At 36.9% G+C, this 13,635-nt stretch overlaps 2 protein-coding genes across 2 annotated transcripts in view; both read right to left on the bottom strand.

Moving 5' to 3' along the window:
- Positions 1-12,063, bottom strand: part of LOC128120813 (vomeronasal type-2 receptor 116-like) — an 89,104-nt gene extending 77,041 nt beyond the window's left edge. Inside the window, exon 1 of the mRNA XM_052755020.1 lies at positions 11,973-12,063. The gene's annotated coding sequence lies outside the window, so the exon portion shown is untranslated. The remainder of the gene's footprint in view (positions 1-11,972) is intronic.
- On the bottom strand, positions 5,120-7,580 carry LOC128120397 (vomeronasal type-2 receptor 116-like). The gene has a single exon (XM_052754341.1). It carries the CDS (start codon positions 6,871-6,873, stop codon positions 6,052-6,054), a length of 822 nt encoding a protein of 273 aa, XP_052610301.1. The 5' UTR covers positions 6,874-7,580; the 3' UTR covers positions 5,120-6,051.
- Positions 12,064-13,635: the final 1,572 nt, after the last annotated feature.

Here is a 13,635-nt window from a genome sequence, read left to right as displayed (position 1 = left end):
TGGTTTTTCGAGACAGGGTTTCTCTGTGTAGCTTTGCGCCTTTCCTGGAACTCGATTTGGAGACCAGGCTGGCCTCGAACTCACAGAGATCCGCCTGCCTCTGCCTCCCGAGTGCTGGGATTAAAGATGTGTGCCACCACCGCCCGGCACCAGCATGATTTTTAAACTGAATATATGTTTAAAGAGGGTAATGATAAATAATAATGCAAGTTCCAATGATATTCAAGACAGAGTAACATCTAACAGATGTGCACAATTAAGAAAAATTCCTAAATGTCTTTAAAATGAAACTAAAACCCAAATATGTATGATAGTAAACAAATGATTACATCAGAGAACAGAACTATCCTTATATGTCTAGAACCTCAGTCAATGTGGAAATATAGCATTGATAAAATACCCTCAAATAATCCCTGTTTCTAGAATGTCAGTCAATGTGGACATATAGCATTGATAAAATAACAACTTCAAATAATCCATGAATGTTGACTAAGGCATATTTATGCTTCCTTGAAGAGCTATCTTCTCATATTTATTTAAGGATTAGAGTCAGAGGTTAGTGTACAAAGCTTGTGTGTTGGTGTCTAAAAGGTAACTAAACTGAAAACAACTGTAGTCGTGTTCACCAGCATGCTGATATGTGAGGGTTTAGTTCTCCTACATCTGCTATGAGAAATATTTGGGGAATCTTGGATTTTCAAATTTCACTGAAGATATCACTATGAGGAATTTTTTTAAATATTTGTAATCAGACTAGATATTTACTTAAATACATCTACTCTCTGTAGATATGTTTAATCTACACCCAACTAATGACACCCAACTCAGAAGAGACACTGACACATGGTTCTGCATTGAATTTTGTGCAGAGAATTACAAAAATTCTCTCCAATGCAGTTTGGTAAAACATACTAATACGTAAAATAATGTTTTGGATGCTTTCATAATACAGCAGAACATCACACAGCTAGAGTTAAAAGAGAGACAGAGAATTTAGCTGCCATGGGGAGAAATTCCTTCCCTATATCTGGGAAGCTGAATCTGTACTTGATGGAGAGTCATCTCATGGAGACTGTGAGCCACAAAATGCACATACTGCATGACAGTGTGAAACTCTAATGGAATGAACATACGTGAGCCAATAAGGATGTACAGGAGCATGTCATTGTGACTTCAAGACCCAGACTTTCTATGTCAAAAAAGCATGTGATAAAGTAACTATTAAACCCTTTGGAGAATTGGGGTCACTATAAATTATAATCACATTTGATAGTAATGCTTGCAACAGTAGGTGAATTTTCAAGATAGTGTTTACAGAGAAAAGCAGGGTGACTGTAGTCATATTTGCAAGAGCCATACACACTTTTTTCCTGTCCATCTCTCTCCTCTCAATTTGGATAGAATCTGAAATGACCTCTTTGGTCAAGTGTGAAGACCGTCATCACCATGAGGAGCAAATAGATGTAAGCATCAAAGAGACAATATCCAATGACAGATGCACCCATGGGGACTGTCTGACAGAAATGACATAACTGGACATGGTCATTCAGGATAGTTCAAATGACCCAAATATAAGCTGAAAGAAAAATTAATTGGAAATATGATGAATAACATTGGCATCAGAACAATCTTATTCCTGCATCAAAAGTTGGGAAATACTATGGTCAATAACTGCTTATCTTCTTGGTTTAAAGTCCTCTCTCACTTCTAAATAGTATTACAATGAATTCCTGATGAAACTCGGAGTTTCAAAAATACCTGTGTTAACTCCAGGCTCTTTCTCTTCTCTGTCCCAAGTAGAGTACATAAGGTTACATGAGGGCATGCCTGACTACTTCCCTTTGAAAGAAGAATGACTCAACCTCTCTCCCTTTCATATGTAGAAAATGGAAGTATCACCAGAGGAAATCTGGTTTCCTATTCCCTCACAACCTCCTCCTTCACCAATAGGAATATGTTGAGATTCAGCAGTCTCCCAATATATACATATGTTGCTTCCTGAAAAACATTCCTTTGGCTGATTTTGACATAGTAGAAATAAAATCCAAAGGATGTGTTGATTAAAATATTAGGATTCTAATTATATCCTTAGTGGATAATATGAAAGACAAAGAAAACTGGTAGTTTCTTGTCCTCGACCACCAGAGAGGAATTGTAATTATTGATGAAGAGGACTCATGTGCAACATTTCTATGAATTTAATGCACTGGATTTTCTACCTTGAATATCCTGTTTCTATGAGATTTTATATAAATATAATATATATATATATTATATATTTATATATATATAATCCCAGGTCTCACCAAAACTAAAATCATCATGATATGTAATCCAGATTAAGTAAAATCTTGAAGGTAGACCATGCATTCATAATAGTCCCAAGAGAGCTAATTTTAGTTGTCTAGGCCTTTGTAACTATACTCACATGGACAGGCTGCAGGTTAAAATGATGGCAGAATAAGACAATATTTTAAAACGTTCTGTCAACTAGGAAGCCAAACAAGATGTAAACACAAACAGGTCAAAGTAATGTGCACCAAGGTTACAGGGTGTTTGTAACATGATACTGCTGTACTGTCTCTAATTTAGTCTTCTGTAATACCCAGATTTTAGTGGTATGAAATTCCCACTTCTCTTATGATGACTTTCTCATAACTGAGTTGCTTTAAGAAGTTCCAACTTCTTCAATAATCACTGCAGAGACAGATCTGTTTAGGAAATTAATGGGAAAATTACCTTTCTCCAATTGTGTATCAACGGATGTAAAAAAAAAAAACACACACATGGCAAGCCCCATGCTGAAGAACAGATGTTTACACAAAATTATGTAAAAGGTGGTTTACCTTTATTTTCTGGTCCTTTGTTTGTCTGTCCTATTCTGGATTGTTTTTTATTTATTTATTTGTTTGTTTGTTTGTTTGTTTGTTAATCATTTATTTATTTTATATGGCTGTTTTCCAATGAGAGGGGGTGCAGATTAAGGTGAGAGGGAGATGGGGAGGAGCAGGAAGGAGCTGAGGGTGGGAAAACCATGATCAGAAAGTACAGGATAAAAGCAAATCTATTTTCAATAAAAAATGACGTTAAAATCAGTAATATCTTAAAATATTGTTGTCTCATAATTCTGTTTCTGCATTATTTGCCAAGCTGACCTTACTGATTTTCAATTATGTGTTTTTATGACATTTTTAAAAATCTTTTTTTTCTTTTGTTGAAAATAATTTTTTTTCTTATAGTGTATATCATGATTTTGGTTTTCCATCCCTCTTCACCTCCCAGCTCCACCCATCTCCCCTCTGTTCTGAAGCAACCCCATTTCTTTCTATCATTAGAAAACCAACAAGCATCTAAAGGATAGTAATAAAATATAATATAGTATAATTTATATAACATAATAATATAGTCAATATAAAACAAAAATTAACACATCAGAATGGAAAAAATTAACAAACAGAAGGAAATTTGCCCAAGAAAAAGCACAAGAAACACAAACACAAGAACCCATTTGTTCACATGCTCTAGAATCTCATAAAACACTTAACTGGGAGCCATAATATGTACACAAAGGGTAAATAGTTAATATATAACTGTATGGTAAAAAGGGAGTTAAAATATATATATGCAATATAAAATAAAATATAAGATAGAACGTAAAAAGGGAAAAAGGGAAAGTCATGAAAGTATACTATGATACAAGGAACATTTAAACATTCTATTGAGTTTGTTTTCTGTTGCCCATCTAATGCTGGAATCACATCTTACTCTAAAAAGCTGTTTATTTGCCTTGTGAGACTCCCTAGGAGAAACTCAGATTTTCCTTTGCAAAGAGATAGCTACTGTGTAAGGGGATGTGGCCACATGTGTGTACGTCTCCTTTCAATTCTAAAACGCCATGTGCTGCAATCTATACTTCTATACTGTGTAGGCCCTAGGCACGCTGTCTCAGTCTCTGTGACTTCATATCTACATCTATACTGTTGATTTAGAGGGTCTTGTTTTCATGGTGTCCTCTATCCCTTATGTCTATGACACTGTTTCTACCTCATCTGCCACAGGGTTCTCTTAGGCCTAAGGGGAAGGAATTGATGGAGACATAACTTTTGAGCTGAGTTTTCCATATTCTCTCATTCTCTGTATAACGTCTGCCTGTGGGTGTCATCTGTATTTATTTCCATCACCTGCAGGAGGAAACTTCTCGGATGATGACTGAGCAAGACATTGACATATGCCAGAACATCATTAGTAATCATTTTATTGATATAGTCCTTTATTAGAACTGTAGTCATTTGTTTTACAATAGGTACTTGACTTATTTGGTCCAAGGTGCTTGTTCGCCAAAGCAGTGTTGGGTATGTTTTCTACCTCTTGCTAGGGGCCTAAAGTCAAATCAAGGGTGGTGACTACTCCCCCAAGCTTTGTGCCCACATTGCACTAGCATATCTTGCAAACACACACCTGTGTCTGCTTGTGTGTGTGCGGTATGTCTGCTTTTGTATGTGATTTTTCATGCATTATCTTGATTAGTTTTGTTTTCCATCGGCTTGTTTGTTTTATTTCTCTGCTTGTTCTCTAAAAAATACAGAGAAAGAAGTCAGGGAACTGGCTGGGTGGACAACTAGGAAGGATCATGGAGTAAATGAGGGAGGAAAAACCATGATCACAATATGTTTTATGAAATAAATGTATTTCAAAATGGAATAATGTAAAGTCCTTGAACACTCTGTGCAGCTTGGTCTTTGTGTAGGGTTGCTAACAGTGGGAGCAGGGGCTGTTTCTGACTCTTTTGTCTGCTTTTGGGACCCTGTTCCTCCCACTTGATTGCCTTATCCAGCCTTAATATGATAGGAGTAGTCTAGTCTTATTGCAACTTGATACGCCATGTTTGGTTGATATCCTGCTCTTTTCTGAAGATAAATTGAGGGAGAATGGATCTGGTGGAGAGGTGAGGTTAGGGGGAGGCAACTGGGAAGAGGAAAATGAGGGGAAACTATCTTTGGAATGTAAAATATTAGAGAAGTATAGATAGCCAATAGGTAGGTAGGTAGATAGATAGATAGATAGATAGATAGATAGATAGATAGATAGATAGAGTCATACAAATGAACCAATTCTCAAAGACAGATTCGAGCTTGTTTTTACTTTAACTGTACAGCTTCAAATAATTTATCCCCTACTTTATTCTTGCAAGTTTATACCTTGAGTACTACTAATGAAGGTTAAAGATGAAAATATACAAGGCAGACAACACAGAAAGACTTACATATTTATGCAAATTATAGTACACTAGAAAAGAAAAGATCAAAAAGTGTTCTCAGAGAGAGAATTGGAGAGCTTTTATGAAATGTTGATGAATTCCTGAGAAAAAGATATTCATAAATGTTCAGGATTCACACAATATACATTTTTCAATTGAAATAATATACAAAATTTTATCTAAATTGGAGAATTGTGAACAGGGCAGTACAAAAACTACTATTTGGATATCAATGGTCAGGGAGAGATCTGAGTACATGTTCCGATGATCTGGACACAGATGGGCAATTGATATTCTTCACAGATTTAAAAGAAGCTTCCTGTAATTATCTGTTGTCTGGAGAATTCAGTTTTCTGATATCTGACTTTTGATTATAATATAAAGATTTACATTCTGCTGTAGCATGTGGGTCATTCTACTGTAGCATGTGGGTCATTAAGCAATCAGTTGGCAAAATATTTCACTCATGTCAAAACTGAGCTTTTCTTGAAAGAAAACATTCGTTACTTTACAGGCAGAGTTATGAAATGTTAAAGAGATAAAGAATAATATACAACTCACTTCTTTTCTCTTTAGCACTAATAGACAAGTAAAATGAACATTATAAAAATCAAATTTCTAATGTAGAGAAATATATATATCATATTTGAAGAAGAGAGCTTAAATCTTGATTTCATCAATACATGAAACCAATAAACAAAAAATAGGAAACAGAAACATTCACTACACCTGACTGTTGGAATGATGCTAAACTTTCTTAAAGACTTACATGTAATTAAAAAAAAACATGCGGATTAAGCTATAGGTTGGAAATTTCTCTTAGAATGTGCCTTGTTCTTGATGCAATGCAGTGAGTTCCTATCTGGTCTTAACAAAATAATGTAGCACTTGGGGGCAAAGATGCAGACCAGAAGGCCTGCACTGGAAGCCAAGATAGAGAACATTTCCATGGCCACCATGACCTTCCCCTTGGTACTATGATAGACAGGGAGGAATGTGACCCATACACTAAAGAACACCAGCATGCTAAATGTCAAGAACTTGGCTTCATTGAATGTGTCAGGTAGGTTCATGGAGAGGTAGGCCATAGTGTAGCTCCCAAGTGCCAAGAGGCAGAGGTATCCCAGGACACAGTGGAAGGTTACAATTGAGCCCTTGTTGCAAACAATGATGATGTACCCATGTTCAGAGTGAGCATCTGAGTCAACAAATGGAGGAGAGGTGCTCAGCCAAACTCCACAGAGTACAAGCTGGAGGAGGGTGCAGATAGGAATGATGAAGTTAGGGGCCCTTGATATCATCAGCCACCTCACCATTCTCCCTGGAATGGTGACCTTGAAAGCCAGAACCACAGTAAGAGTTTTGGCCAAGACAGTGGAGAGAGCCACTGTGAACAGAACTGCAAATGTGCTCTGTTGCAGGATACAGGTTGCTGTGTTGGGATGGCCAATGAAGAGCAATGGACAGAGGAAGCAGAAGATCAGAGTGATGAGCAGGATGTAAGTGAGAGCCTGATTGTTGGCCTTGACAATGGGAGTGTTGTGGTGCTTCACAAAGAGAGCAAAAACACCAGCTGTGAGTAGAGAGCAGCCCAGGGCCATGCAGGTGAGTACCATTCCGAAGGGGTCTTCATAGGACAGAAATGTCACAGCTTTCTGGAGGCAGTGGTTCTGTTGTGTGTTTGAATGATGACTCTCAGGACACTTCACACAATGATCCAAATCTAGTCAGGAATAAATGTTATCTCGAGTTTGTGCTCTGGCTTCCCTTTTATCCCAAGCCCCTTTCCAGCACCAGCTGTCTGGCATGTTACCTGCATCTCTTCCCTTCATTGTTTCAGATTCAATAAATTAGTCTTCCATAGTCAAAATTCCTAAATTGTCTGAAATCAATAATTCCAAACTGATCCTGCCTATTGTCTTTATTGGGACTTGATATGAACAATTCTATTCTCTTCACCTTCGTATATGTCTATATTTAAGTGGCAATCTTCTCCTATTTATATTGTCATAAATTATTAACCTAAATTGCATAGACCTAACTCATTCATTAGACTCCACCCTTGTGAAACACGTCAAGTGTGAATTTATCTGAGTTCAGTACAGGAAAATGTACTTTCAAATTTTTTTCTGGTAATGTCGTCTTCAGTCATTGGCCCAAAATTTATCTATTTTTATGGAGTTAATTGGATTCTCCAGTTTCTTAATTTGCTGAAGGTTGATGCAGAAATGAGAATCATTAGATTCCTCATAGCCTGAAAACTTCCCTCTGTGAAACTGTTTAGTGTTTAGTCGTTTGCATGGAGAAAAGGTTTATTTAACACTTAGGTATAAAAGGTTTTTTGTTTTGTTTTGTTTTTTTTTTTAGTTTTTTTACACAGGGATCTCATGTAGCACTAATGTTCTGGAACTCACTCTGTAGAATAGGCTGGCCTCAAACTCATTCATACATATGTCTGCCTCTGCCTCTAGAATGCTTAGATTAAGGCATTGGCCCCCATTGCCTTGTAATATAAGACATTTGTACTAGTCTTCGTTTGTGATGGTGTGATTTTTTTTAATATTTCCCAATGAGAACTTGTGAGTTATAGCTAAAATAAACAATATATAAATATCAATGTACTTATTCCATATTTTCATTTGGTTAATATATTCAATATTCTGCAAACTGACTTTTTCAAATTGGTATTTGTTGAACTCTTACCAACAATTTATTGAATTCATGATTTTGCTAGTGCCAAGATTATCTTTTTTATGTCAAGAATTTATTACAGGCACCAAAAGCTGATTACACACACATATTCATATGCATGATCTTCCAAAATAAGAACAAGGCACTTCTTGCTTAGTGACTTCATACTCTCATAGAGTAGATTTGTTAATAATTTTGTAGGAAGTAAGAAATAAAGAGAGACAGATTGCAATGGTTAATCTTGATGGAATTCAGAATCTCAGAGGAGACAAATGTCTGGGTGAGTCTGTGAGAGCACTTCAGTTGGGGTTTCACTCTGGCGGAAGGTGCTAAACCTACTAGGAGTATGGGCACCCTTCCACTGCCTAGAGTCCCAGACTAAATAAAAAGAAACAAAGCTAATGGAGCACAAGTTATCCATCTCTCTTCCAGCTTCCTGACTACAGTACCAACATGGCCAGCAGATCCTGCTTCTGCTGCCATGAGATCTGTACTCTTAAACTAAGAGCCAGTTTGTCAAGTATTTAGTCAGAGCATCAAGAAAAGTAACTAAACCGATGAACAAATATGCATATATATTATTCTTCCACAAATCAGAGGAGTCGTGTACATTTTACATAGCACACATGCAGCTGTTGTTGAAATAGACATATTAGGGCTATTTCAATGTAAACATGAACGAATGCTTTTTGAATTAGACATAACTGTATATAAAGATATCATAGGTGAATATTATATATTTAGTTACCACTTTCTGTAAAAGTGATACCCCTATATAAACAGAATGTGCAGTTATTGAGAAAATATTGCCATACTTATGCATCCAAATCTTCATAAGCTACCAGAACACAGAGCACTAAGCTAAAACAATACTTTTATATCCTAAAACGATTAAGTCATATGCTACATAATATTTGACCATTTTCAAATTGATTTCTTAAAAAGGTGAAAACATTAAGATATTGGTATTGAAATAGTTTTATATTTATTACTTTTATATCCTCTAATGATAGTGCTGGACTTCACTGTATTGTTAGTAAAGTTAGCACTCTTGGACTTCACTGATAGGTCTGATTGCACATTCACTAACAGGTAAATATCTCAAGATATCATCCACACATGCTTGGGGTGCTGTGTCTTCTTGTGACTACTCACAGCATCTGAGTTCTCTAGCAAGTTCCTTGCAAGGATGGTTTGAGGGTGGTCTTTCTATGACCCCACTGAAGACCAGGCTCGATTCATGTGATCTGGCTGGCCGACAGGTGTCCCCTTCCTCCCTCACCACTCCCTGTGCATCCTTCCTAAAGGTGCACACTTGTTCAAAGAGGAGGGCCTTCCCTACATAGAGGATGACCAGTCTTGAGTCACAGGTATACAGGTAGCTGCACTGCCCTGCTAGAACCTCCACACAAGCTCTCAAGGGTATCTTGCATTGTGTGACTTCACACAATCCTCTCTCTCAAGGCACTCCTCTTCGGTTTCCCATGGATTTACTGGCTATTGGTTTCTAACAGAGCATAAGTTCATCACAGCCATAACCCCATGTCTTATTTAGTAAAGAGCACAGGGCATATAAAACATGCTAAATATTTCATTCAGATTTAAATATGTAATTTTCAAAGGTAAATACAACTTACTCTACGTGATTTGAAGAATAAGATTCTCTGTTTTGAGCCGTTTAACAGCTTTGTTTTAGTTTCTTCTTTCTCAAACTATTTTGAATTGTCTTCTTGAACTGCAACCTTTTACAGTTTGAGGGCAAGGTGTTAGGTTTCCTCCAATGTATAAATGTAACATGTTCATGAACTTATCATGCCACCAGTGTACACAAAGCATCTATCTGCACAATTAGTCTTTGACGGTCTGTATAGCCATTCTTAATATACATGTTTTTAATGAGGCACCTTAAAAGACACCCCATTTGCTCAGCCTTGATGTAGGGAGGAGGGGACTGGACCTGCCTCAACTGAATCTACCAGGCTGAGCTGAATCCCCAGGGGAGACCTTGCCTTGGATGAGGTGGGAATAGGGGTTGGGTTGGGGGAGAAGGCTGGGGAGTGGGAGGAGGGAGGACAGGGGAATCTGTGGCTGACATGTAAAGTTAAATTAATTATAAAATAAAATAATAATTTTAAAAAACACCCTAAAATTAGAAAATTTGTATTTTCATGAAGAAATCTTTAAATCTCTACATGTATGGGGAAAGGAATATTGATTCAAAATATTCAAATTAATAAACAAAGACTCTCATTAGACAGAAATAATAATGATAGGATGTGGTAGTATTTTCTGTATGCTCTAACAAATAAGCTTTCCTGATTTCAGATGGCAAAGCCAGCCAATGGTTAGCCAGAGCTGCTGGTCAGTGGTGGCACACACCTTTAATCCCAGCACTTGGAATCGCATGCCCTTGCTCCCAGTAATTGGGAGGCATATGCCTTTAATCACATCACCACAGATATTGAGACAGGAAGTGATATTGCTGGGCAGAGAAAGGAATATAAGGCAAGAGGAGATAGGAGCTCAGTTCCTTTCAAGCTCAGGAGTTAGCAAGGTAAGAGCTGGAGGCTGTGGCTTGCTGTTTTGTCTCTGATCTTTCAGCATTTACCCTGATATCTGGCTCCAGTTTTTATTAAGATCAGTTAGGTTTTGTGCAACATAGGAAATCCTTTCTGCTTTTCTAGCCATGTTCACGATTTTGTCTATGTGTGATCTTCAAATTCACTGTTTCAATTACCGCATGCCTATTTCCTGTACCTTTGATGTATTCCCACACAAGATTCCTCTATTGTGACCAGATCTGCCATGAAAAACAGAATCTTTCACTTCAGTTTTGAGTTGCTGTAGGAACAGAAGTGTGCATCTCTACATGGGTTAATCTCAACACTAACACTAATGGAAGTGATGATGCCATTTCAACTAGTTGTCACAAGACAGTATTTTATAATTTACCTTCTATGTAAAATAATGCTTCCATTAACACATTATACAAAATAGAGTCATTTGTATAAGTTACTAAATGAGCACTTTAATTGATTTAGGTTTAGGTTAATCAAACAAAAGAAGTGATACAAATCTAGATTCGATTCCATAATACAAAGACAACCATTGGTTTAAAAAATTGTGCTCAATGGAAGATTCTCATGGTAGGTTTGTAACATTCTACACTTACATATATGTTGTGGTCAACAACTATTTTAGGAATTTAATACCTATGCTGTAGACTTCTCTCACCACCCTTAGATGTTATGTAGCATTATGCTTCCTGTACACATATGGAGATGGAGGTAAACAAGGAAGGAAAGACATTCATTAAGGGAATGTTGAAAGTTATTTATGCAAGATATCAAAAGGATGGAATATGGATAAAAGATTGTTTGGTACAAGGCACCTGTTGCTCTTAAGAAGGGCCCATATTCTGTCACTAGCACATACATGGTGGTTCAGTGCCATCTCTGATTTCATATACAGGTGATATGATGCCCTCTTCTATCTTCCATGTGTCCCAAGCAATCATATGGTTCACATACATACATGCATGCATGCAAAGCATTCAGAGACAAAACAACATGAACAATCCTTATTTAAAACATTTATAAATATAACCAGGTGTAAACCAAATAAATTCTGAACATCTTTGATGAATCCAGAGCCATGACTGGAATAATGAAAGTAAGGATGATAAAGACACAACCTTTAAAAGTGTGCACACTATGAACTAAATATGCTTTCAAAAACATGGAAAGTTGATAATTAATACCGGAGTAAAATGAAGCCAACAGAGTAGGACAGACAAAGTGGTTTTGTACAAAGACCAATGCCTAGAGAGAACAAACAACATTGATCAGTTATGAATTTCAATGGCCCAGATTGCAATTTAAAATGATACAATAAACTGAAACATTTTTTCTTTTAAAGGACACAATAGAGATTATCAGTGCTGATCTTTCATGAACTTTTCCATCTCCTTAGACATTGCCAAACACTGTGGCGATGTAGAAATGCCCGTTACACTGACCCTTACCTGTCTCATTGGAAATCTCATTGTCTGGACAAGGAATACAGTCATGGCAACAGATCGCCTTGCCCTCCTGGGGGGATTTTCTGAATCCAGGAACACAGCTCTCACTGCACACAGAGCGAGGAAGCTGAGAATGAAACACACGAGAGAAAATACTCAGGAGAAGAAAGGTTGAAGATAATAAATAGATTATTTTTCAATATTGAACAATGAGATGGCAAGTTTTTATATTTATAATGGTAGATTGTTCTGTTGATGCTTCTAGTTTAATATGGTATGTCTTACAAAGTTTAATATATTAAAACAATGATCCAATGATAAATCTTTGAAGATTTGTTGGAGTGTAAGAGGTAAGGCAAAAAAAAAATAGACTTGAAGTTACATCACTGAATATATGTCTGGAAGGACAACTAGAATGCCAGAAAGTGTCCCTGCTGTGTGCTTTCTAATGGCTGGAGGGAGCAAAATTTTTATAATAGTGATATTTAATAGCTCTTTTGTTTCAAACTTGAAAGGATTTCAAATTACAGTGAAAACAAGTTTTGGGGACATGGTGTGAGAGATCTATATTGGGGTATTTGAAAAAGGAAGATATTCTCTAAAAGTAGGTATCACCATATCATTGACTATTTTTCTAGCCAGAAAAAAAAGAAGGAATGTGAAGAGCAGTTTTCACCTTTATCTACTTCCTGACTGAAGAAGCAATGTGAATAACTTTCTCAGGTTCCTGCAGCCAAGGCTGTCTAAATGTTGATGGACTGTACCTGCCACATGAAACCCTGTTATGTCTATGATCTTAAGTTGCTTCTGTTTGATATATGATTTTGATTGTTTGATCAAATGTTTCCTTTAGCAGGAGCAAGACATTTAATTAACCTACAGCTTTGTGCCCTCCATGCTCCAATGCTTTTTCCATGGCTTGGAACCAAAAGGGCAAGTGACTATCCACTGATATTTCCAATTCTTAGAGTCAAATTAATCCTCTTTTCACTATAGATTTAGCACAAGGATGAAACTTAATAAATAGACAATTGTTGCTCAAATTTCTAAAGGACATATAATTTAAAAAAACAGAGCCAGAAATACTGAAAAATCATAGAGACAAAGGAACAAGCCACCTCCACGTCTTACCTCACCAACTCTATGAATCCTCTGACTATTTGCCTCTGCCTCCTCAGCTGAAAGAGTCTAAGCCAAAAGGCTTCCTCAGTGAAAGACAGCCTGACTGTTGGTTTCTGCATCCCCAGCTGAAAGACTCTCATAGAAAGCTTTATTTTCTGTCTCCTCACACCTTATGTACCTTCTTCACCCAGCCATGTTAGTACCTGGATTAAAGGCATGTGCTTCCAATGTACTGGGGTTAAAGGTGTGTACCACCACTGCCTGCCTGTTTCACTCCTAGACTGAATCAATCTCATATAGTACACAGTGACTTTGAATTCACAGAGATCCATGGAACTCTGCCTCCCATGTACTAAGATTAAAGATATGTGCCAACACTGTGGCCTCTATGTTTGATATAGTGGCTGACTTTGTCCTCTAATCCTCAGGCAAGCTTTATTTGATGTACAATATATCACTACGGACAATCAATTTATCACTTGAAATATTAACCATGGGAGAAATGTATGGAAAAATAAACATATTGCCCATGATAAGTCAACAA

The sequence above is a fragment of the Peromyscus californicus genome, unplaced genomic scaffold (genome assembly GCF_007827085.1).
Source record: "Peromyscus californicus insignis strain IS unplaced genomic scaffold, ASM782708v3 Scaffold_2__1_contigs__length_46816999, whole genome shotgun sequence".
NCBI classification, from domain to species: domain Eukaryota; kingdom Metazoa; phylum Chordata; class Mammalia; order Rodentia; family Cricetidae; genus Peromyscus; species Peromyscus californicus.
This window is presented reverse-complemented; position numbering and strand designations above follow the sequence as displayed.